This window comes from Vicugna pacos, chromosome 27, assembly GCF_048564905.1.
Source record: "Vicugna pacos chromosome 27, VicPac4, whole genome shotgun sequence".
NCBI classification, from domain to species: domain Eukaryota; kingdom Metazoa; phylum Chordata; class Mammalia; order Artiodactyla; family Camelidae; genus Vicugna; species Vicugna pacos.
In genome coordinates, this window is record NC_133013.1 from 8,710,538 (window position 1) to 8,735,859 (window position 25,322).

The 25,322-nt window shown below is 52.4% G+C and overlaps 1 protein-coding gene across 4 annotated transcripts in view; it reads left to right on the forward strand.

The window, feature by feature from the left end:
• The window catches only part of ADAMTS17 (ADAM metallopeptidase with thrombospondin type 1 motif 17), a 293,369-nt gene extending 271,204 nt beyond the window's left edge, over positions 1 to 22,165 (forward strand). For all 4 annotated transcript variants that reach the window (XM_031691884.2, XM_031691886.2, XM_031691885.2 and 1 more), the window contains 4 exons: positions 272 to 476; positions 4,219 to 4,371; positions 17,763 to 17,940; positions 19,158 to 22,165. In XM_031691884.2, coding sequence (XP_031547744.2) covers positions 272 to 476; positions 4,219 to 4,371; positions 17,763 to 17,940; positions 19,158 to 19,327 — 706 coding nt within the window. In that variant the 3' untranslated portion in view covers positions 19,328 to 22,165. The remainder of the gene's footprint in view (positions 1 to 271; positions 477 to 4,218; positions 4,372 to 17,762; positions 17,941 to 19,157) is intronic.
• The last annotated feature ends 3,157 nt before the right edge of the window (positions 22,166 to 25,322 follow it).

Below are 25,322 nucleotides of genomic sequence, written 5' to 3' on the forward strand. Positions count from 1 at the left end.
CAAAGCATGTCACAAGACAGCAGGAGGGACACGTAGGGACAATGACCCAGTCTACCTTGAGTGGCAGAGGGGAGGGGAGTGTGCAGAAAGATTTCTGTACTGAGTGGGTCATTGAACCATTCAACTCAGACTGCTCCGATCCCCTGCTCCGATACCCTGAATTATTTCCAAAGGAGATTGCAAAGCTGAGTCTGTCTCCCCCACTCCCACGATTCCGCGATCTGTCCGGGAGCCCGTTTGTTCTCTTACTCCCTTTCCTCTTTCCGGGCAGGTGGGTGGCTGGCCCGTGGAGCCCCTGCTCAGCGACCTGTGAGAAGGGCATCCAGCATCGGGAAGTGACCTGCGTGTACCAGCTGCAGAACGGCACCCACGTCGCCACCCGGCCCCTCTACTGCCCGGTCCCCCGGCCATCACCTGTGCAGAGCTGCGAAGGCCAGGACTGCCTGTCCATCTGGGAGGCATCTGAGTGGTCACAGGTGGGTGCCTGGGCTGTCACTAGTGCTGAAGCCGCCACCACCACCAGGGCCTTGGGGCCTTGCCCACAGGGACCCCAAAATGATTCCGTTCCATGGTGTCTGTGACACATCCTCACGGGTCACAGTCCTTGCCAGCACCCAGAGCAGCTCAACGCTGTTCTAGCTCACATATTCCCAAATTCCATCTGAGATACCAACATGACCAAAAAAACTAGGACAATGTGTTTTTGATGATGTGTACACCACAGTGCTGTTTGATTGCATGTCCTGTGAAAATTCTCATGTAAATATAGATGGATGGATGGATGGATAGGTAGATAGGTAGATAGGAGATAGGGAGGGAGGGAGGGAGGAAGGCCAATAGATGCCTTTTCTTTGCCTTTGGGCATTTTGGAACCATAAGGTGGTCAGTCAGGAAGGTGGTCTCAAAGGCTTCCCTTCAGCTCCCCAGTGGTCTTTGGTGATTGCAGGAGGCAGGCGGTGGCTGGGAGGGACAGCTTCAGGTGTGTGAGTCGGAGATCCAAATCTCACGCCATAAAACATTTTGGAAAGAGGTCAGTGAAGCCTTAGATTTTAACTTTGAAGACTGGTCCTGGAACTGTTTTATCTTTGGTAATATCATCCTTCCAGGCTTTGCCCTGAGTTTGCATTAATGATTTTGATCGTTTGGCTATAAAACAAAAAAAAATAGTTGAATAAAGGGCAGTCTTCCCTCAGGTCCTCCCTTAGACGTGTTCTAGGAAAGGCAGAAAGGCTAAATCCAAGACACTCTTCAGTGCGGAAAGTATTTTTAAAGTTCCTTTTTATTGCCAAACAGTTGGAATTATTTTGAATAAGTAAGTATTCAGCCCACTTTTAATGAACGAAAAGGCAGTCTTTGGCTGTTCTGAAACTGAGTTGACTTTTTAGACAGACCTTGACATGTACCTGTTTAAAGACATGAGTTTTTAGCCTCTCCTTTAAGATGGAAAAGGAGAGAGTTCTTAATTTAAAAAAATAATTTTTTTTCTACATGTACATCGGTTAATAACATTTAGTGGATTTGGGGGGGAGGGGAGTGACTACTTGGGGGGGAGGGGAGTGACTACTTGGGGGGGAGGGGCAGGTATGCTGTCTCTCTCTCTCTCTTGCTATGTGCCTTAGGGCCTTGATCACCTGGCTCTTGATCCAAACAAGATTTATGCTTTAATCAGATCAAAACCACAAATTTTCCATTTATGGGATTCTTTCTTACGGGGGGAAAAAAAATGCCTCCTTTACCAAAATAAACAAGCCTGACATAGTCTGCTATCGTTGTGGTATTGAAGAGCACCGTTTTGGAAATTGTGAGGCAATTGGAGTAAGATTTAAAGGAACATCCCCGTCTCTATTCCTGTGTCTATGTGTTGCCTGAGTCTAATCCTGAAATAGTGCCCGCACCAATCAGTCTGATTCTGGCCCAGCTCAGGCTCATCGAGCAAAATGCTTTTTTCCTAAACATTTGACTTGGAATCAAATCTTTCTCCCATGAGATGCTCACAAAACTGGTGTTTCTACCATTTCACCCCATGTTGAAGCCCCTCTAATGTTTCTTCTTTTGGAAACAAATGGGTTTAAATTTCTCGTGGGGGAGTTTTTATGGAGGGGCTTGCCTGTGTTCAGCCAGCAGCGCTGATGCACTTCCAGCACCCACGCCCCGCCTTCTTCCCAACTTCGTCAGCCTGAGGAACAAATACCGAGAAGGAAGCAAAAGGTGGTGACTCTTTCCTGTCCATGACTTCTGGTCCCCATCCCCAGATGAGAAGCCAAGAGAGAGGCTGAACAGCACCCTCCCAGGTCCCTTCCGAGGCAGCCCCAGCCTGCAGCGCTGCCCTTCCCAAAGGCTGGAGGCTTCCAGCCAGTGGGCTGCTGGTCAAAAGGGACCAAGCCAGGGTTTGGTCAAGAAACAGGCTGGATATTGCGTGTTTGAAATTCAAGAGAAAAGGCAAGAAACATAGAGGAGAGAGAGACCAAGCAGGAACTCAGGCAGGAGTGGTTGCAGGAGTTGCAGAAGGAGCCAGTGGGATGGATGCTGGTGCCGGGGAGGAGCCCACAGGGCTCGTGGAGAGGATGGGGTTGATGAAATGGTCAGAAAGCATTGCCATGCAGAGAAGCAGAAGCATGGCCCTTCAACACAGTAACCCAGGGGTCCTTGCACAGCCTTGCGGGCCCCACCCATCCCGCCCGGGGAGCCCCTATGGGTAAAGCCTGCCACAGACTGACTCCTTGCATCCCGGTCCCTTTAAACCCACACACAAGGTCAAATACCTGTGTTCTCCCAACTCCCCCAGGTGATAACACAACCCGCTGTGAAGCATGTGACCGTGAACAAACCAGTTTAAATTAGTCTCAAAAAAGAAAAAAGAATGGGACCTTTGGATGGAGAGCTAAGTTGAACGGAACGCGTAGGGAAGATAAAGTTAGATAACATTTTGAGATAAATGTTAATGACAGAAATATAAAGAATAACATTTGTCCATTGTGAGCATTTTTTTCTGTGGACATAGTGGAACGTTTTGAATAGTTGAGTTTGTTGTAGCTCAAGGACCTCACTGTTGTAGCCTCCCATGTTTTTGGTAAATCAAGTAAATACAAAAACGGAAGTTGGAGGGGAGGGTATAGCTCAAGTGGTAGAGCACATGCTTAACATGCACAGGGTCCTGGGTTCAATCCCCAGCACCTCCTCTAAAAATAAATAAACCTCATTACCTCCCCGCCCCCAAAATAAAACAATTAAATAGTATAATAAGAAATAAAATATTTTTGAAAAAATGAAAGTTAGCATCGTTGGGGCTCCGTCTTGCGCTGCTGCCTCTGGGGCCCAGATGTCAGGAGGAAACCTCCCTTGGCATCTCCTCGGGCAGCCTGGGTCCCATGGAGTCTGTGCATCTGGTGGAACTCAGCCTTCAGCCTAGCATCGCTGCAAGTGACATGTTTGCTTCCATGGTGGGGACTGAGCTCCTGCACACGGCAAGTCAAAGGGTGGGCTCCCTGGGTTCCCGGGCCATGTCACCTCTGCTTGCTGGCCAAGGCAGTCACGTCCTCCCAGGGTCATGGGTTCGCTCTTCCTGGTGTTTTGTTTTCAGGTGAGTGAGCACTCGCTCTTGCCAGCCAGACACCATCCCTCCCCCATGCAGGAGTGGGAGGAGGGGACACTCCAGGAGCAGACTCCAGACCCACCCCCCAGCTCTGTCGTGTTTACCCCCTGTCACCCTTCTGTCTCACATCACTGCTGCTCTGATCTTGTTGCCTGAGGGCGGGGGAATCTTAAACTCTCTGTGCTCACACATCACCTCTCAGACCCTGCTGGGGACCCTGCCCACGCCATCTCTTGCTGTGTTTCCCAGGAAGTAAAATTGCCCAGGGAACACTGCCCTGTTGCCATTCTTGGCATCCACATTCAAACCATCAGTGAAACTCTCTGCAGGGCTTGCCCACTGCCTTATGTAAGAGGCACCTTGAGAGCTCCTCTCCGTCTCCTCCTTTTCCCTTCGAACTGGTACCTTTGCCGCAGGCTGGCCCAGGCTGGGCCAGCTGGGAGGAGCCAGCTAGGATCACGTGCATGTGACTCTAGAAGACCAGGAGCTTTTTGGGGACAGAGACATAGCATCGTCATCCATCCTTACATCCTCAGCACTGGGTCTGGCACGTGGTAGGCACTTCCTAGGTGTTAATGGACCTGGCTGGATGGGACCCTGTTCAGTCTCTGAATGCTGTCTTACAGTGTTCTGCCAACTGTGGCAAAGGGACACGGAAACGAACTGTGACGTGCACCAACTCACAGGGAAAATGCGACGCTTCCACGAGGCCGAGAGCCGAGGAGGCCTGCGAGGACTACTCCGGCTGCTACGAGTGGAAAACGGGGGACTGGTCCAAGGTGAGTGCAGCGCGCTTGCGTTTCCTTTCCACCCAGGCCGTGCTGAAGACTCAAGAGGCAAGAACTCAGCTCTCCCGCTGTGGGCCCCAGTTTGACCAGGTGATCCCAGTCTTACCAGGCAAATTCACTTTCTTTCCCAACTCCACACCTGCCGGTGACCCCACACAGTGCGCATTCGGGAGGGAACTGAGTGTCCCCAAAGTAGGAAGCGGGCGCTCTGGGTGCCAGCCTGCAGATCCGTGCATCCTGCAGTCGGCTGGGCCACCCAGTCACGATCACGGTGAGAGCCTCATAAATGTGTGCGAGCCTTGCCCGAGGCGGATGCAGAGGGCTGTGGGCAACCAGAACTTAGCTGGTTTTCAGGACCCTTGGGCGAGGGCCTCGGGGACGCAGGATGGGAAAGGGCAGAGCCTGGGGCCTCGGAGTTAATCAGCACTCGAGTGAGTACAAGTTCTTTGCTGTTTAACCCTTCTTTTCTTCGTTCACCTGATGTCTTTAACCAATACCTAAGGTGAGCACTGTTGTCACCCGTGAGAACCATCCGGGAGAGCTTCCAGCGCCTTCCCCCAAACACTGTAAAATTCCTAACGTCTGATTTTCTGGTGAAAATTTCCAACAGGCGCCTAGAGTGTGTTTGTTTCCACTTGGTCTCAGCAACTGAAATCTCCCCATTTGCTTCCCTCGATACCTGCCCTCGGAGGCTGCAGACTGGCCGCCTGAGAGCCGCTGGTTTCATGCAGCCTGTGCAGTATCTTAAATGGTTTGGATTCCATTGCTAACATTAAAAATGGGGAACATTTCACCTGAAAATCTGGATTTGGGGCTCTCTACAAAACATCCTTTCATGGCTTTCCTGACCTGGGGCCTGGCAGGAGCTGGTGCAACTCCCCAGGCCACGGTGTCCCAGCTCCTCCAGCCACTTTGTGCTTTAATCTATCTGCCTGACCAAATGTTGTCCGGACCCCATACGTCCAGGTGTGAACTAGGATAAAGCTGTCATTGTAGTTGGGGGATTAAAAGGGGCTTTGTAAATTGGCAGGGGAAGAGGTGTAGCTAGTGTTAGAGCGCGTGCTTAGCATGCGTGGGGTCCAGGGTTCAATCCCCAGTGCCTCCATTAAATAAATAAATAAACCTAGTTTATCCCCCACCCCCCCACAAATCCAGAAGGGTCTTCGTGGTCACAGATGTCCCTGGGCAGGAAGCAGAGGTGAGAAGCGGTCAGCTCGGGCCTGGGCTGCACGCATCCATCAGGGTCTGGGGACCCCGGCATTGTCTCCTCTCTGCTGCCACCCCTGCGCCGCCTGGCACTAGTCCTCTCCTGCTGGGTTACCCCTGTTTTACAGAAGAGAGAATAGAGGCTCAGAGAGGTCAAGTGACTCAGCCCACCTCTCCGGCAGAGTCCAGGCTCCTGGACCCTAATGCAGAGCTCAGTTTGCATGGTGGACTCAGACTGAGAAAGGCCCCAGAGTCCCTGTGATGGTGGCTTTTGGCCACAGAGTGCCGGGCATATGGGTGTCATCCAGCCAGAGCCTGGGTTTCCCCCGCCCAACCGTTCTGGTTTTGAGGACCAGGTGGGCACTTTCATTTTCTTAAGTACTGTGAACTTCCTGGTCCTGGGAGCAGCAGAATGGCGGAGGATGGGTGTAAATAGTCCCAGAGGAGCTCAGCACCACACTCAGCCCCTCCTCAGCCAAGGACACAGGAGTGCATTCCAGCAACCTTCTCCCACTCAGCCCCTGGAGCATGGCTTCCAGGAAAATTGAGCTTTTAGCAGGCCCCCCTCCTCTTAAAAGCCAGGCCGTACAGAATAACACCTCCTGGCCTTCAGGACAGTGAGGCATTGGAAGGCCACAGTGCCTACTTTTTGCCACAGTCTGCTGATCACGTACCCCTGGCAGTAAGAACAGGAAAGATGGAGGGAAGGTGAAGGTCCAGGCTGCTGTCCGCGGCTGGAATCCAGTGGCATCCAGTTGGTGTGCATCTCACCTTTGGGGAGAGCACCTGGCTTGGACAGGGGCCAGCTGCTCCCTCCCCAGCAGGTCTGGCCAGAGCCAGGGTCCGGGGCAGACTCGTTCTTCCAAGTCAAAAACTGCCAGGACACTGAACTGGAAGGCTGCGTGTGCACATGCGTGCACCTCTGGGAGAAGGATGGATGTGGATGGGGGCTGCATAGGACTGAACCCAGAGACCCCCCACCCTGACTGTTTGCCTCTCCGCCACTCCCTTCTACAGCTGCCGTTGCTGGGTGGGCTGGCGCACATGCGCACCCGCACACACACGCCCAGTACAGTTACATAAATCTGTCCGTCACTCTTCCCTGTGCCTGCTCTGCAGAAGGGGAGGGATACAGGTCCCGAGGGGCCCCTGTCCTTGCTCACTGGGTCACCAGGCCAGGGGAAGTGGATTCCATGGGCTGCTTCTTCCCCTGACGTTTCCACTTGTTCAGATTGAATTTGCTTTCCAATTGACGTGTTGTTTTTGCTGGGCCCTTGTCACCCAGTTGGGGTCAGTGTACTTTTAAACCCATCACCACAGGTGACCCTCCTGTAACTAGCATAAACCTCCTACATGCCAGACTTTGAAGGTAGCAAACAAGTTCCCCAAAAGAAAAGTAGAAAGGAGTCTGAGCACTGTCAGATGACCAGTGTATCTGGAAGCTTTGGCGTCTTCCATCCAAGCAGTCTCCCTCCAGTCACTTGGCCCCAAGGTGCAGTTGAGAAAGATAAGCCTGTCCCCAGGGAGATGATGGATGGGCCAGCCCGAGGGCTTGCCACAGGTGCTGTCCTGCACTTGCGAAGTGAGACGGACCAGTCACCCCTCAGGAAGGGGCTGGCACTGACCCCTTCCCTTCACTGGGTGAGGGCACCTGAGAACAGCACCCGGAACCTTGGTGAGGCAGGGTGGGCTCGCGGGAAATCTGGAGCCCCCTCCCCTCCTGCAAGCTCGGCAAATGGCTGAGCTCTAACCGGGATCCCATCCGAGAGACGGGCTTCGCATTCCCACCCCTGCCGGCTGCATGCGTACTGCTCTGCTCAGTTTGAAAAATGTCCTGCAGCTGCCTGGTCTCTTGGGCTATTAGCTGTTTCCAGAACTGTGCAAAACATTGATTCCCCCTTCTCTCTGGGTCCACGCGTTCAGCCTGCAGGGAGCGAGATGCCACTTAAACTTCGAGAGGAGGGAATCGCATTTCTTTCTAGAATGGCATGACTTTTGATCCAACGTTGAGATGTTTCAGTTTCAGGACAAGAGTCATTCATCACCACTGAAATGACAGGATGTTTCTAATTAGAAACATACCTGGAGGCATTAGAAGAGCTGGTGTTTTTAAAGAAAACCGTTGGCTCTTACTGAAAAGATCGAAGTGGCCACTGACAGGTGCCTCAAATGAGGGCTGGTCTGACCTGTAAGGCCTCAGTCAAGCCCCGGGTATACCCCTCACACCTCAACCCAGATCTTAATGTGGAAATAACCGTGCTTCCCAGAGGTCTTAGGAGATCAAATGGCGCAATAAGCATGCAAGTCCCTGTGGCCACAGAGCCCTGGATAATGTCAGGGAGCGCCTCTCCTTCAAACGTGGCTGTGTCAATGAGGTCCCCGCGCCACTGCCAGGTGCCTTCCTGTGCTGTGGGCAGAGAGGTGGGGGCTTAAGTTCCATGCCCTGAGAAACAAACAAACCTTGTGTCATGAGGGGGGCTTGTTCTAGAAAGCTTCTTAGCCCCAGCACCACTTCTGAGGCCTGCGCTCGCTTTGGTGGGGCCTGACCCCTCCCTCCAACTCCACACGGCTGGCCTGCCTGCCCAGATGGAGCTCCCACTGGACAGCACCTGTGGTCCTGCAGTCAGAACGTTGTGATCCAGCCAGCATTCCCTGAGCTCCTGTTCTGTGCCAACCTCTGCTGGGCACTGGGGGGTCTAAGAGTGAACAGTGACCCAGGCTAGATGCAGACAGATAGCGAGCCAACCACAGACAGGAGGCGACACCAAGTGCCCCTGGGCAGGTGTGAACACAGCCTCTTCCTTGGTCAGCCACCAACAGGGATACCAGTGGAGAATGATGCTACTTCTTCTGGGATCAGTGGCCTTGACATTCACCAGTGCTCTAGGATTTATAAAGCACGAATTTATAAAGCAAGTTATCCCCATTTTACAGGTGAAGAAACTGAGGCTCAGAGTGACGATGTGGCTTTTTTCTCGAGGTCACACACCTAGAAACTGGCGGGGCTAGGAGTCTGATGCCTGCATTCTGGCTCTTAATCCACCTTTCCTTCAGGTGCATAACAATGTCAGGGGCTTAGATGTCTGATTTGAGATGAGAAGGGGCTGGACTATAAGGCCTTCAGCTCTAACCATCATAGGCATAAGCTTGTTATAAGATCAAGTATCTACGTCCTCTCTCTCCAGCCCACCAATCAAAACCTGCTCTCCCAAGGGCTTTGTATCAATCATTTACACTTTAGTGTAAATCTGTTGTCTCTACAGGAGATCATGCATGTAGTCGCCCCTTTTTTGTGCAGTAAAATGTTGAGCCCTTATTAAAAGAGCCTTGAGCCCAAAGAGCCAATGTGACCGGCACTGGGAACATCAGAGCCCATTTCTCAGATGTGTGAAACTATATAACGCAGGCAGCCAGCACTCAGCATGAAGACAGGGATAAGCAAATACTCTATTTGACATTATCTTGGGGAGTATGAGCAGCTGTGAAAAGAGGGTCATTAAACTTCAGTGCTTTCCTGGGCAGGGGCAGGAGGAGAGGGACAGATACCCCCTTGGTGAGGAGCACTTTGTGTGGATGAATAGCGCCTGCCACTGAGTCACGGAATTAGAGAAAAGTCCAGGGCCCACGCCTGCTCAGATGGGAGAACTGGACTCACTGTAGAGCAGTGGAGTCCCTGGAAATTGCCAGGAGAGACACCTGCATGGAAGTGAACTGAATGTGGTTGACCCTTGTACAATGTAGGTCTGGACTGTGTGGGTATTTTTCAGTAGTAAACACTGCAGCATACGTGGTCCGGGGTTGGGTGAATCCTCAAATACAGAGGAACTGTGGATTCGGACGGCTGACTGTAAGTTCTGCTTGGATTAACCCCGTGTTGCTCAGGGCCAGTGCCTTTGCCCCCTCCATTCCCCTTCTGCCCCTCCATTTGCCTAGTGTCCTTCCTCAAATTGGCTACCTTCGTATGGAATGAGATCAGAGGGTGGGGATGCCTCCCCTGCACCTCAGTCTAGATTTTAACCACTGCCTAGACCTGACCATTGACTCAGAGAAGCGTCATCCCTAAGGAACACTTTTGTTTTGACACAGGGGACCTCAGAGCGGGACATGTGGTCAGGACAACACAGGCACACCTCCCTGCTCTGCTGCGACCTCATTTAACCTTGAGCCAACATCATCCTCTGTCAGATGGGTCTAGGGGCGCGCGCCTCCGAGGGCATCCATATAAAGCACTTAGCGCAGTGCCTGGCTCATGAGAAATGCCCAGTAGGTGCTCTGTTTTATTGTCCTCATTATCATCTTCTCCATCATTATCCAGTACAGTCACAGGTCTCTGGTCTCTGACCAGAGTCACATTTCTTATATGGGCGTGTGAAATATTTATGTCTTAGGAGATGAGTTCCTTGGATGTGGCTTGGACGCAAGGAAACAGTGCGTGCCTTGACGTGGGGCGCCTGCATGCCGACAGCATAACTCGGAGCAGGAGACCTTTCTGGGGCATTTGCTGGGCACCTAGGCCATCCTTTTGTAGCAGAGGTGGAGGGTCTTGCAAACAGTCGCTGATGAGCTGGGAGGGCTAAGTCACCAAACTGGTAACAGCTCCTGCCTCAGGGGAGGCAGTGAGACGGCCCCCGCAGGCTTCTCTGTGCTCCAGGCTCCGGGTCGGAGCCAGAATCAGAGCTCTTGGGATAACTGGTGCTTGCAGGTCATCAGGGTCACCTTGGTTTTCCGGTGCCCTGACTATCATGTCCCAACCAGAACCTGCAGGTCAGCAGGCTGCAAATTTAGGGAGCAAATTCAGGGAGATTGGGGAAGCTAAGGCAGAGGATAGGGAGAAAAACAGTTTGAAACGGAGTGTGAGTTGAAGGGGGATTTTGTGTGTGTGTGTGTGTGTGTCTAAGGAAGCATTTCCTGTTTCAAGGCTGGAGCAAAGACGATGGGGATTTTCATTATTGTTTGAACCTGCTATTTCAGGTTTCAACAGCTTCCAAGGTTTGCATTGCTTGTGCCAGATCTCAGAGGGGAAATCTGTCAAAAATGCTTTTGAAGAGCTTTTGGCATTTCATTTCACCAGCCCAGGGCCTTTCAGCCACAAGCAGAAGATGGGCTTACTACACAGGGATTCTTTCCCCACCCACTCTCGCTGTCGCTCTGTGCTGTCCAGTCCTGCCCCTCAGAGAGTGGCCCCCTGAGAACACAGGGCAGGCCCGCTTGGCAGTGAGGGTTCATCTTGGAATTTTGTTCACCCTAACCCGGTCTCCTGCTCACCCCAGAGCCTGTGCAGGGAACCCCCGCCCGTCCTCCACTCCGGAGAAGCCAGCGCTTGTGTGCGTGTTAAACATCCCTACAGCGTTTTCCTCTTCCCCAGATTTTTACAGCTTCCTTCAGCTAATTCTCAAAACCTCCCTTGGGGATCTGGTATCATTTATAGTCATGATTTTACCGCTGGGAGAAGAGAAGAGGTGAGGGTCCACGCGGTGGTGGAGCGTGTCATCAGGGCTGGGTGGCCTCCGCTCGGTGACAGAGGCCTGGTTCCTCCCTGCCGGGAGCCGTGTGGCCCCAGAGGAGGGCAGGCCTCTGGGTGGGCAGCCAGGGTAGGAGCAGGGGGGGCCTGGGGCTGCATCACTGGGAAGAGTTATGTGGACACACTTTGAGCCTCACTCCATCTCTCTGCACGGGGGTGCTGTGCAGACGCCAATCCTGCACTTAGTCTGCACCTACTGTGTTCCGAGTGCTGCCCTGGCCACAGGGCTGTTAGCATGAGGATTAATGAGGACTGTTAAGAAGGGATGTGAGCCCAGTGCCCAGCACTAGTGGGCAGACAAAAGGTGGGCCCCGCTGCTGTCACAACTACTGCCACTGCCACCATCACCATCATCACCCACAGGATGGGTGGCAGGTCACCAGGCCTTGCGTGTGATGGGCACTTGCTGGAGAGGAGGCGTGAGGGGCTGCACTTACTCCGGGTCATCTGGCAAGGAGCTTTTCTGGTGGGTTTATTGATGCTCCATTTTTGTCTCAGTTTCCTGAGTCTCGGGGAGCTGCATTAAATGTTAATGTCGTGAGGAGCTTGAAAAAAATGACCCAGCGGTGAAAGGGTGCTTCAGACAAGACCAGATCTTGTTTCTTTAGAGATCTGTTTGCTTGGATTTTAAAAGCCTGGAAAATGGCTTCACAGCGATGCTTGGGGCTAATTGGAGGCCAGCAGGAGACACTGCGGTCTCCTCGCTGCTTAATTAAAGCAGAGACTGAGGGGAGGCTGACAGAGGTGAGATGCCTCGTCTGTGTTACCCTTAATGCAGTGAGCTTGGGTTATGGGAGGAGGCAGTCCTGAAGCCTGTCTGGAACCACATGTGTCTTCAGGGCCAAACCAGCCTCTAACTGTGCCCCTGGATGCTGTCTGGCTGAGCTGCCAGGTCAGTGCCAGGAGCAGGCAAAGGTGGGTGCCCACACCTGCCTGCGGAGGCCTGGTGATGGGCATGGCGGCCCCGGGAGACCTGAGCAGGCTGGGTGACTCAGGGCACCTTCCCGGACTCCAGGGAACCCCCAGCCAGCTCTCCCTGCTCCTGGCCCTGGGCTTTGCTTGTTGTTGTTAATAATAATAACAGTGTTTGCCCAACCCAGACTCCTTGCTAGGTACCTGCTCCAAGCTGTCTCTAATCAAGGCAATCACTCTACAAGGAAAGTTTTATTATCCTCAAGCCACAAGTAAAGAAGCTGGGGCTCGTGAAGGGTAATTAACACGGCTAGTGAGGGGGATGCAGCGTGCTGTCAGGCCTGTCCTGCCCCCACTGCCCTGCCCCTGGTCACACTCTGGGCAAGGAGGTGTGGTCACGCATGGAGTTTCAGCCAGGTGCAAGTCGAGCATCACCTCGGATCAAATGAAAACGCAGCAGGCATGGACGGTGGCAGCTGCCCCAACAGGCCGTTGGCGGAATTCTTCACTTCTATTTTTAATCACATAGGTAATTCTATTGTTGACTGAAAAAAAAATGCACAACCTAAAAGTGGAGAGCTATGTTTTGTTTGGCGGACACTTCTGAGGACTGAAGCCGGAGACGCCGTCTCTCAGATCACTCTGAGGGATGCTCCGAAGAGGCAGGGGAGGAGCCAGGACATATAGGACGTTTTGCCACGAAGACTGGGTAGTCGGAACATAAAAAGATTACCATTAATTCAAGAAAACCAGACATCTCAAGTTAAGGAATTTAGTGCTTTTCTATGTATGGGAAGATGCAAAAGTCTGGGCTCATTGAATTCATTCCTTTGAGATGCACTTAGCTGTCTAGGGCCAGTGTTCTGTTCCTTCCCATCCTGAGTTCCCTCTCTCAAAGGTGGGGCACAGTTGGGGGTGGTAGCAGAGGCCAGGCTGCCTGCTTGTCTGCATCCTGAGTTCCCTCCGGTCACCTTCAGGGTCTGGAGTAGTGGCTGATGGCTGATGGCCACAGCATCCTTTGATTACTGATATGGCAGGCAGTATTTTTTGTTCACACTATCTTGTTTGGGAAGACACAGAAGAGAAAAACTAGTCCCATGAACCAGATGATAGCCTGGTAAATTTTTTCAATGGTTTGTCTTCCAAACTTTTATATAGGTGAGCGCACACACACACACACACACGTGAGTACTGAACAAGGATGGGATGGTTTCTGCATGAGCCACTCTGTCACCTGTTTGTTTCCTCACCTAATGCTCTGAAGCAGCCTAGGTAGGGCTGGCTCAGACCCAATTCCCAGGTGACTCAGCCAACACCCGATGTTCCCAAAAGTCCTTCCGAGTGAGCACAAGCTGTTCATAGCCTAGAGCCCTGTGACCAGCAGCCCCCAGCTAAAATTTAGCAAAACCTAATCCCAGAATCAAATCCCTGTGATAGACAGAGTCTATAGGATCTCAGAGTGCCCCCACCACGACTAAGGGTCAGCCCCAGCCTCTCTCTTGGCCTGGCCCTCCCTTGCAGAGGTGTTGGAAGGCCGTGAGAACAGATGCTTGAGTCTCCGTGGAAGAACTTTGGAGATCCCCTCTGTGATCTCATGGGGCCATTCTTTTTACAGACTGGAAAATTAAAAACCAGTGACCCAAGCTAGGAAGGATAATGAAGAAATGATGGAGCTAAGCAATGACCTGGTTTCCTGATTCCTGGCCCCCCATAAAAGTTCCATCCAGTGCAACCTGTGAGTCATACAGAAAGATGGAATTCGGTCCCTGGGATGGGGCAGCTGAGGTCCTGTGTCCCCTCTGCCACTCAGTAACACTGTGACCTTGGGCAACACACTGGTGACCATCAAGCTCGGGCCAAGGTCAGCCTCTTAGGATTGTTACGGAATGTTCCACACTGTTGTAGAATCCGGCAGGGGAGCCCACGGAAAGAACAAGCATATCGTCCGCATGGGCTGGAGGTGACATGAATGCCACCCCACCCCTCCCCAGCCCCACCACATGTGAAACAAGACTGAGAACTTTCAGAGGAGAGGTTAGTCTTCAGGGTCACCCCTAGACTCTTGAGTCTTACAATGGTCATTGATCCTTTACCACCAGAGACCTTGTCAATTTTGCATTTGGTTTTAGTAGATCCATAGGATTGAGCCCTTGCCCTGATGTTCACAGAAGCAATTGTGTGTGTGTGTGTGTGTGTGTGTGTGTGTGTGTGTGTGTGTGTGTGTGTGTGTGGCGGGGTGAGGGGGGGTGGGTGTGGCCATGGGCGCAGGATGGCCATAGTCCCAGGTCCTTCTCTGTTGGCCTGTGCAGTTTCCCAGGGACCCAGAAACCCCACCACCACCTGCCCGGCCCTGGATGCACCCTTTCTCCAGGGAGAACTGGGAGGACACCTCGCTCTCCCTGCTGGTGTGTCCCTCACAGCAGGTGGCACCAGCGGACCCACTCAGGATCTGAAGAGACGGGCTGCTGGTGGCTAGAGCAGCACACGTGGCCCTTCTTCCCCAGGTGGGCCTTGCTAAGTGCCCAATAGTCACAGGAAAAAGGCCCCAAGTGCGTGCTTTCCCAGGGAGCAGGGCTTTTAAAAACTTGTACAACCAATTTGGGTACAAATGTCTTTAATGGTGTAGGTGGACTGGTCAGATGACTAATTAAAATATGTAACTTATTCATGTAGTTATACATTCCTATTTAAAGTTACACATTATGCTTTAATTTAGAAATACTGCTATTTTCTGTCTTTAGCGTATTATAAAGTGGAGCCTGATGAAATTGCCATTTATGTGGACTCAAACATGGTTGAATAGAAGCAGTTTTATGAAGTGCAGCCTGATATTTGCAGGGTCTGTCTTCGTCATCACTCATTCCACTTTGAGTCCGCTGTTCCTTTTGCCAGTGTGCCAGGGCACTGGCATCCAGGTCCACTGGCATGCCACCTTTTTTGAATCTGTATGTGCTGTTCTCGTTGGAAATTACCTTACAAGCTGTGCCCTGCTTTTGCTCTGCGTTGGTGTGACTTTGCTCCGAACTGGCATGACCTTGTTCTGTGTTGACATGACCCTACTCTGGGTTGGTGTGACCTTGCCCTGCATTGATGTGACCTTGCCCTGCACTGGCGTGACCTCGCTCTGCATTGGTGTGACTTTGCATAGACAAGACTTTGCTCTGCGTTGGCAGGGCACTGCATTAGGACCCTGGGCCTTTTCCTTCACTCATCCTGCTGATGTGGACTTCCCATCTCTGGGTACAACCACTCACCAGATTGCTTTTCAAGTGATCTTTAAATATTTCCTGCACCAGCCTCCCCCACTTATGATTATGAAGTCCTGCTTCTAGGAGAAGACAATTAAATTTCTTTGCCTCCTTTTTTTTTCAAACCCCCCGTGATCTTGCTACAAATAATCGAAGGCACCCCTTCCCCCTGCCCCTGTACTGTAAGAGATTTTATTATTATTTATATGCAAGGCAACTGACTCTTTTCCAAGAATAATTTTGAGTGGAAGCCTTCACCCCTTATATTTGAGCAACCTGTCACCTGTATATAAACTCAGCCATCAGGGCAGCGGGGGGATGTCTGTTCCTGCTTAATCACACAGGTTTGTATACAAATGCTCCACTACTTCATGGCAAGAAAAGAGAGCTTGTCCCACTCCACACAGGACACAAGGAGGAAGTTCAGGGCAAGTCAGTTCTCAGCTCTGGCTGCCTGTTGCAGTCACCTGGAGATCTCTGAAAAACACTGATGCCCAGTGATACTGACTGACTGGTCTGGGACATCAGAATCTTTAAAAGCAACAAGTAACCCCATGCTGCAGCCAGCTCCCTCCGAGATGCCCTCCAGGCAGAAATCATGAGTATATGAGGGATTCTCAAGGCTGCGAGCAGCCCTGGCCGGATTTATCCAGAAGACGGGACAGCGAGCAAGGCACAAAGCGGAGGCCCGGGGGCAGACCTTACCTGTCTGGGAGGGCCTGTTCTGGTTTGCACATACCAGGGCCCACCAGGGAGCCCCTTGTGGTTTTTCCCATCTCTTTTGTGATTTGAAAAGACTGGATCCTATCAGAGTGCCATGTTCTCCTTCTAAAGTGAAAACAAAACAAACAAACAAATAAACAAACAAACAAACAAACGTTATCCTGCTTGTTAGACTAGAAAGCAGAGGAATTCACTGGGGGAACCAAAGCCGCTTTGGGAACACAGACGGTGCCCACTTGGGCACAGATGGTAACACCACAGTCTCCCGCCGAGCCTGTGCAAGGTGACCCCTCATATGCCCCCAGGGAAGGCACTTCCTCCAGCACAGGCCACGGGCAGACCCAAGAGGGGACATTAGGGAAACATGTGATCCGGACTGCACCTGGCGTCCTCCCTGCCTGTGGCATTCAGAGACCAGGCCCCTCTCCCCTCCCTCCAGCTGGAGGACTGCACCTGTAGTCTTTGCTGGATTGAAGTTGTGCACAGTGTGCTCAGAACCCCGTAAATCACGGGTTGTGTGCATGCTGGGGGACCCCAGGTGGAGAGAGTAGACAGGTGGACCTGGCTGTCTGGCTGGGAGGAGACCAACTTAACAGAGAGACAGTTCCAAGGGCTCCGGGGAGCGCAAACAAGGGCCGAGGAGCTGGTACGCAGGGGCGGGAGCGGGAGCTGGAGCCTGGCAGGTGCCCTGTCAGCACTTTAAAGAGCGCGAAGAGGAACGGGAAGGGGACAGAACACACAGTAAATTCTTACCAGGCACCTGTTGGGAGCGTGGGGTGATCTGCTGAACTCTGTTGGCTTGATTTGAGCTAACCCAGGTTTGCAAACGTCAGAAATGCCAGTAACTAGGGATTTGGTGGCTGAGTTAAAACTCTTAGCTACAGTTTTAGTCCACGAGTCCTTTATGCGAGAAAGGTTGTGCTTCTTCATTTTCTCTAACTTCCCTTAATTCTGAGCCCCCACCTTCCAGGCTCCTGGAAATTCAACCCGATCATTATCGGGCTCCTCTCCACCCCACACTCAGGGCTGGGCAAAGGCCCAGGAGTGGCACAAAGTACTGGCGACATCGTGGTCATCAGGTCCGGTCCCTCCTGGGTGCCGGCAAGCCACCCTGCTCACTGTCTGGAGAACTTCAGAGCCCAGCTGGCTCTCTGCTTGGAACAGGGGTGAGAGGGTGGGAAGTGAAACGCAACCAGAATAAATTAGTATTTCAGAAGTTGTCTTGTGTCTTAGTCAGCGCGGACTGCTGTAATAAAATGCCGCAGGCTGGGTGGCTTGAACAACAAGACATTGATTTCTCATAGTTCTGGAGGCTGAGAAGTCCAAGGTCAAGGTGCTGGCATAATTGGTTCTTAGCGATGGACCACTTCCCAGCCAGCCGCCTTCTCATATGCCCTCATGTGGTGGAAAGAGCTCTGTTCTCTCTTTTTCTTCTTGCAAGGACACTAATCTCGTTGTGGGGGCACTACCCTCATGACTTCATATAAACCCAGTGACCTCCCAAAGGACCCATCTCCAAATACCATCCCATTAGGGGTGAGAACTTCAACATGTTAACGTTGGGGAAATACAAATGTGCAGTCCATGACACCTTGAAACAGTCTTCCATCAGGCGGCTGGTGTACAGCCAAGCCCTCTTGTCCTGCAATGATTTCAAGTCCTTAGGACTGTTATGCAGGGGCCAGACCCAGGGCGGCTGCTTTGTCAGGCCATCGTCAGAGCCCCTCGGCCTGAGTTAGGCCCCCAGCTCAGGCTGTCCCTGTCTCCGGCAGTGCTCCTCGACCTGTGGGAAGGGCCTGCAGTCCCGGGTGGTGCAGTGCATGCACAAGGTCACCGGGCGCCATGGCAACGAGTGTCCTGCCCTCTCAAAGCCAGCAGCCTACAGACAGTGTCACCAAGAAGTCTGCAATGACAAGATCAACGTGAACACCATCACCTCCCCTCGCCTCGGTGAGTGACTCTGCTGGCCTCCAGCTCCTGGGGGCGGGTCGCATCCCCTGGCCAGTGAGTCCCCGCTGGTGGAACAAGTTCTGTGAGCCAGAACGCCCCCTCCTTGGGCCTTATTTGAGTTCTGGAGAGGCCAACATTTGTAAGTTCCGTGGAAGATCAGAGGTTTCAGGGATGGAATTTCATTCCTTGGCTTGAAAAAGGTGTTTGTTAAGCGTAGTCTCAAACACTTGAGCCCGTCTGGCAACAAATGGGGAACGTGGGAGAATGTTCTTCAAATGCATGAAGGAAGCAAAGGGAGGTGCTTGCTTCGGGAAATGAAGGATCTGGGGGTGTCATTCATGAAATCTTGGTGATGCATGTATGGAATGTTCCTTAAGCTAATGTTCGAGAAGAAAACAGAGGTTTTGAGAGGCTGACGTCTTGAATGCAGCAGGGAGCTTTTGTGTGAGCAGTTTGGCCTGAGTACTCCAAATCTGGCCCTTTGCAAGGCCACATCCCTGGTTGGCAGTGGCACAGGAAGAAGAATATTTAACACTGATCTGATGATTCCACTGAACAGAGTTTCTGCTTTTCCAAGTAGAAATCTCCAGGGAACATTTTCCCACCCACAGCCCCTTTCCCTAATGCTGGAATGCCACCCCCGTGAAGGGGGTTTCTAAGCAGCTTCCCTGGTGGAGTCTTTGAGCTCCCAGAGTTGCACCCCAGGCTCTTGCATGCACAGGCCTCCTTGGCATCCTCCAAAGACCTCCCTCAGGCAGGACCTTCTCTCTGCACGACCAAGACCTCGAGGGGGACTCAGGCCACTTGCTTGTGCTGTAACCTTGTGCTTTGGTGAGCCCTTTGCTGTGCCCTGCTCCGTGGCATCCTGTTTTATAAATGCCAACAGATGGCATCCTCCGCCATAAAGTAACAGTATGCGCCACTTAACTCTTAAGTCAGAAGCAGGATGGGCAGGGCCCTCGCCCTGAGGAGACAGCCAGGCCACCAAACTCTGCCAAGTGGTCAGGTTGGAGCTGGGGTGTGTCCCTTCTAGAGGAAAGCCATATCCACAGTGGCCCTGGCAGGGGGCAGGGCTCCCCCACTCTGTGCAAGGCTCCAGCGTACGCGTGAGTGAGTGCAGCCCAGAGCGTGTCAGACCACAGGCCCCCTGTGTGTGGACCGTGAAGTCCCCGTGCCACCCATAACCCCGTGGCTTTCTCTCTCCGCTGTCCCCTTAGCTGCTCTGACCTACAAATGCACCCGGGACCAGTGGACAGTGTATTGCAGGGTCATCCGAGAAAAGAACCTCTGCCAGGACATGCGGTGGTACCAGCGCTGCTGCCAGACGTGCAGGGACTTCTATGCGAACAAGATGCGCCAGCCGCCGCCACCGCCACCGAGCTCATGACACGTGGCCCCGTGGTCCCACGACGCTCCGACGCGAGGTCTGAGCCCCGACGACACGGCGAGTTGAAAGCCCTCCCACCCGAGAGCACACCAGTTCCCACGGCCGGGACCCCCCCCAGCTCACCGCCGCTCACCCAGGAGGCTGTCCCAAGAATCCGGTTGCGTAGAACTTGAGAGTGGACTTGAAGTTTGCTTAGTGCTTTTATACTTAATATATTGTTAACAGCCACTGGATGGCTTTCTATGGTAAGGAAAAAAGAGGCATGAGGCACAACATAATTGTGATTTCTAAGGTCCCATGCACCTCAAAGGGAACACCTCCGACAGACGGTCGCGAGGGACGTTACTGCGTGCCTGGGTCTTGGCTTTCCTTTGACGTTGGAATTCCCAGTGCTTGATGTACCATGGGAGGGGGGATTATCCAAAAACATGAGACGTTTTACTTTAAAACAGGCTTTATTCTGAAAGCCAGTGACGCCCTGGATGGAAGGACAGATGTCAGCGAGCCTCTGCCAAAGGCTTCTCCGAAGAGGGCCGGGCTTCCGGATCCCCCTCGACGCCACAGGAACCAGCCCTTGTCCCCTCCACCTGTGGCGCAGAGCCCGCTCTGTAGATCCTGGGCCTTTCCTTGGGAGCTTCGCCCCTGAGAGTCTGAGTCTGTGTGAACCAACGGGGATCCCGGGGCTATGTGGTTCTCCGTACCACCCATGTTGGGGGAGAATATTCTGGAAGGGTTTGGGTTTGGGGAGGCCTCTAATTTTCAGATCTCTGCTGTCCCCCACACAGGGAAGCAGAAAAGCCTTCCTTCAAGGCGCTGTGACATGAGGCATGTACTCATTGTGGCCTGGGGATTGCTTCCAGGCATAGAGTTGGGCTCAGGGCTCTGGGGTGTAGGGAGCTCCCCCTCTGCTTCTGGGGACCTCTGCTCTAGCCAGTGCTTCATAAAGCTTTGCACCTCACAGATGGCTTCCCATTGACCTTGGTCGTCTACCTGAAGTTGACGCTTTTCAGAACCTCTTTAGGACTCAAGCTCAGGCCTGGCTGCTTCGCCCCGGCACAGGGCGGGTTTCCCGCAGGGGCTGCTCAGCCTGGTGCACGGTGGGTTGGGGGTGCCCCCTGGCCAGGATCGCTGCCCGCCCACCGAGCCTTCCCGTGGCTCAGACCTCACAGTGCTTGTCAATGTGTTGTCATCATTGACCCATCTTCTCGAGGCAAGAATGACGTTCAGAAAAGCATGAAGAAGGTCTTTGCTCCTCCAGTCCCCTCACCCCTGAAAACAGAGTTGTGTCCCTTCTGGAGCCCAGGGGAGATGACCAGGGTGACCTCTGTGAAAGCACAGAAGATGGTAGGACCCTGCCCGCCGGGGAGCTGGGAGGAGGGAACCCGACATGCCAGGAGGTCTGGTTTGCTGCCCGACTCGGCCGGCGTTTGATGGGTGCTCGTGTTCAAAGACTTTACGGTGAGAAGCCCACCCTCGCCTCCCTTATTTCAGAGGGGATCTCACTTAGGCTCATCTCCATGGGATCATCTCCATGTGCTTCTTGGTTTATTGGTGCTGTGTGTACGTATCTGTGTTTGTGTTTTTGATGTCATAACTTTAGCGTCAGCTTCAATCAGAAAGGAAACAAAAAACCTCTCTGCCACCTCAAGCCTGTCTGGTGGGCTGCGTTTTGGTTTTTGATTTTGACTGCCCTCGAGGCAGGGAAGTGGTGGTGGGGCAGAGAATTTATTCAGTTCTCCTTGAATCCGTAAGAAGTGTTGAGAAGGCGCTATGGGTGCTCTGTGGAAAGATCCTGGCAAGCGCCAGGATGGCGTGGCCCACCTGCAGGGTAACCTCCAGAGGTGGCTGCCCAGGGCCTCTCTTGCTCTGACTTGGCCACCAGGAGAGTCCCCAAAGCTCCTTCAGTCTCTTGGGGAGCTAAGGCTCAAGTTATCCCCCAGCCCCAAATGGGTTGTCCTTTACCACAGATGGACAGAAAGCTAGCCATCAGCCTCTGGGGCTGAGGGGCGGAGCCGTGCAGCCCGCTAAGGAAGCCAGCGTGGCCTTGCTCACTCGTCTGCATGGGAACCACGGGCCCACCCAGGCAGGGCAGGCACGTGCGTGTGCCCAGAGGCGGGCACTTTCCCTGCTGCCTCTGCATCTCCCTGCTGGCCACCTTGACTGTATCAACTGGACGCCCCTGGCAAGGGCCTCACACCCTCAGAATGCAAATGACTGATTTCAGTTCTTGTTAAACATCCCTTGGGTTCCCCCAAGTTCGGGTCTTTCTGAGCGCTTTTAGCTCATGCTGGCACTGTTGTTCTGAAACTCACCAGCCCACCTTCTGTTCACGGCACAAGCAACAATTGATGTCGGTGAAGGCATCATGGCTCTCTTGCTCCACTTTGTACGGAAGACAGTGAAACCCTGTCATTACAACCGTGATGGTCCTTTATGGTTCAAAATACCCTGTACTGTCACTCGAGTACTGTACCTTTTTGGTTGCACAAATTGTGTTACTAACTACAGAGTCTCGCGGTCTCATGGTGCTATTCTCATAGGTGCAAATGAAACCCTCTCAGTTGACCACGACTTGATATTATCAGAAAACAGGGAAAGATCTTCAATGGCAGTAAGATCATTGTTTTGTTCTCTTTTCTTCACTTCAGAGTCAAATGTATATATTTTCCATTAGTTACCTTACATTACGTACTGTACCCATGGTATTTTTGTTTTACTTTTTGGTGCTGGTTTGAAAGGAAAAAAAAAAAGAACAGAAGACAAACATTGGACACCACTGTAAATGAAAAATGAATCATTTCATTGGAAGTGAGTTGAATATGTTTAATAAAATGTTTTTCCATGACAATGTTAAGCTGTCTGTGAAGTGAAAGACAAAAGCCAGTCCTCAAAGTCTGACAGAGGGAGGCTGTGTCCTTTCCTTCTGCGGTGGTCACACTGCTTGCCTGGGACTTGGCTGCAGTGAGCTGTGCAGCCTGCCGACCACAGCTGTGGACGGTGTCAGAGGTCGCTGGTAAATGCAGTTCTGGCGGGTGAGCGCTAACTAATCATGCAGTCCTGGGCCTCATCTCTGTGTTTTGCAAAACCCTGGGTGGGGACATGAAGGTCTGACAGCTGTGCTGGGAGTCTGTGTCTGAAACAGGGGCCCCCTCTCATGCCACAGTGGGTACCGGCTTCCTACAACCTTTGCCTCTTCAACCCTTAGCCCCCACCCCAACCCTGCCAACAGCCCAACAGCTTCCCTTCACCTGCAGGTGTGAGCCAGAGTCCTGGCCCTTCTGACCCCCCAGGTTGGGGACCAAACAAGGGCACACCACCATCCTAACGGGGACCGACCACCGCAGCCATTTGGATCCCATCTGGGCCTGACATGGAGCAGGGATGTCACAGCTCCTGTGCTGGGGGGTTTCTGTCTCCTCCTGGTATCAAGGAGAAGGAGCTGCCCACCCAAGGACTTGGGGCTTCATGAGACAGAGAGCCTCCTTCTAATGTTGAAACAACACCCAGAAATTTCACGAAATAAAGACCATTTGTTTAATTGACAACCAGCTGCCCACACCGCCCCCCCCGCCCCCAGTTGCCAGGAAACCTGAAGCTTGTGTTAATGCCCAAGAGCCACCAGCCACCTGCCTCAGGGACCCGTTCAAACCCTCTCCTTTCTCTGAGAATTCTGATCTTTCTAGTGGGTTAACGTCTAACAGCCCTGATGCTATGTAGTTTCTTTATAAGCTGCTTGGATTCCAGTTGGTTAGATGAAATTGACAAGCAAGCAATCAGCAAGTGGTGAGTTGGTGAGTGAGCTTTCATTAGGAGCCAATACTTCCTGGAACCACCGAGAACACAAATGAACAAAAGACCTGCTCTGGAGCCCACAGCCCCGCAGACGAGTCTGGAGTCCCGGACAACAGAGAGTTGGAGCAGGAACTCTGAGAAGGAAAAGGTCAGGGCTTCCTCTGTGGGTTTGTTGATTGACCTTCTGGACTCAGGCTAGAAGGGCTGGGGTTGGAATCCTTTACAGTGGCGCTCTCTGCAAAGGGTTTTGACAAAAGCTCTTACGGTTCTACTTCTAGACAGAAATCAACCTGCATCTGTGTCCTTCTTCTCTGTCTGACAAGTGGCCTGGTCCTCATGGAAGGTCAGCCCTCATACATTGAATTATTCCCCCACTGGTTCTCTACGTTCTGTCTCCACCTCCAAACTTTCATGAACTCTCCAGACTCCTCCCCTGGCTTTTGCCCCTGGACTGCACTAATACTGTTCTTGACGGATTTCCAGTGACCTAGCATTGTATCAAATTGCATAGACATCTTAGTGTCCAATTCTCCATCCTTCAGCAGCCCTCTCCTTTGGGAGGTCCACTTCTCCCAGCTTAGAGACCACAGTCTCCTTCTTCTCCTCCTCTTCCCTTATTCCCTTTCTCTGCCAGCTCTCTAGGTAACAGAGTGCACCAGAGCTCAGTCCTACACCCCCTTCTCCCTCTGTACTTTCTCCGTAAGTCATGTCACCCAGACTTAAGGTTTTTAAAACTATGTACATTCTGTTGTCTCCCACATTAACCTCCTCAGCCCCGACCTCTCTCCTGACCTCCATATTCATAGATGACTTCTGCACATGCACAGTCAATCCCACGGGAAACTCTGGGGCTGGGATGGCTCTTCAGGGTTGTTTCAGATCTCAGATTCAGCGGGGCTAGCTCATCTCTGCTCATGTGGCATCACCCGGAGTGGCTCCAAGGACAAGTAGAGGCTGGGATTATCAGAAGGCTCACACACTCGCAAATCTGGCAGCCAGTGCCAGCTTTAAGAACGTCAGCTAGAACTGTCGACCAGAACTCCCACAAGTGGCCTTACCAATGGGCTGCTTGGCGGCCCTGAAGTATCATGGCAGAATTTCAGCAGCAAACACCCTGAGAGAGAGAGATGGGGACACTCGTGAGAGTTGTGTCAACCTCATACAACAACTCAAAAGTTACACAGCATCACTTCCACCATCCTCTGATAGTTGAGAAAGTCACAAAGCCCACTCAAGTTCAAAGGGAGGGGACAAAAAGTCCACCTCTTGCTGGGAGCATGGAAAGGTTCTAGAAGAGCAGATGAGATGGGAAATACTGTTGTGGCCGTTTGGGGGAAGGGTCACACTGCTCCCGCCATGTGCAAAATATACTCACCTCCTCTCCCAAAGTCACGCCCTATTTCAGCATCACGTTTGGGCTCAAAGTCTAGGATTGCATCATCTACCCAGGTGCCGGTGCAGACGGGCTTCCTCCCGCGCCGATCCTCAGGTACAGCTTCTTGACTGAGCAGTCTCTCTTCAACTGGAAGCCACTGAACTCAAAAGAGGCATTATCTCCACCCAATCTCCAGTACCCAAGAGAAGATGGTGGGACGGCATGGCAGCACCACTGCAGACACTCCAGAAACTGACATGCTGTAAACTGACTGTACTTCAATTTAAAAACAATTAAAATTAAACAAATTTGAAAAGGAGGAGAAGCTTAAAATCCAGAGCAGTTCTAAAGTCCAGCCCGATGTGCGTGGCCAGTTCCGTTAGGCTCAGCCCTGCTGCCTGGCAGTAATTCTCCCAGGTCTGCCTCCAAGCCCCAAAAAAGCTTGCTGCTTGGTGTAATTCACTCTTACTGGTAAGAGAAACGAGATTCAGTAAAGTGTCCTTCCCTTTAGAGAGAATGTCCTGACCTGCCCCAGACCACTGGACTCCTGAAAACCTCACTGATACAGCGTTTCCTTGAATCTTCATGGGGCTCATCTACCCTCTAGAGTACAGATACTGTAGTAAGGCCTTTTCTTCTCCCCTGGTCTGATCAACTGGATGTCGTGGATAGAGTCGGTCAGTGCGGATTCTGTGGAGGGTCCGGACAGTCCAGGCCCTTTGGGGCTACATTATAATGAGTGGGAGACAGAAGATAAACCTTGGGGAAGACTGAACATGAATGGGTACTGCTGTCTGTCACACATGAGTGTGGCCTGCTCTGGGTCTC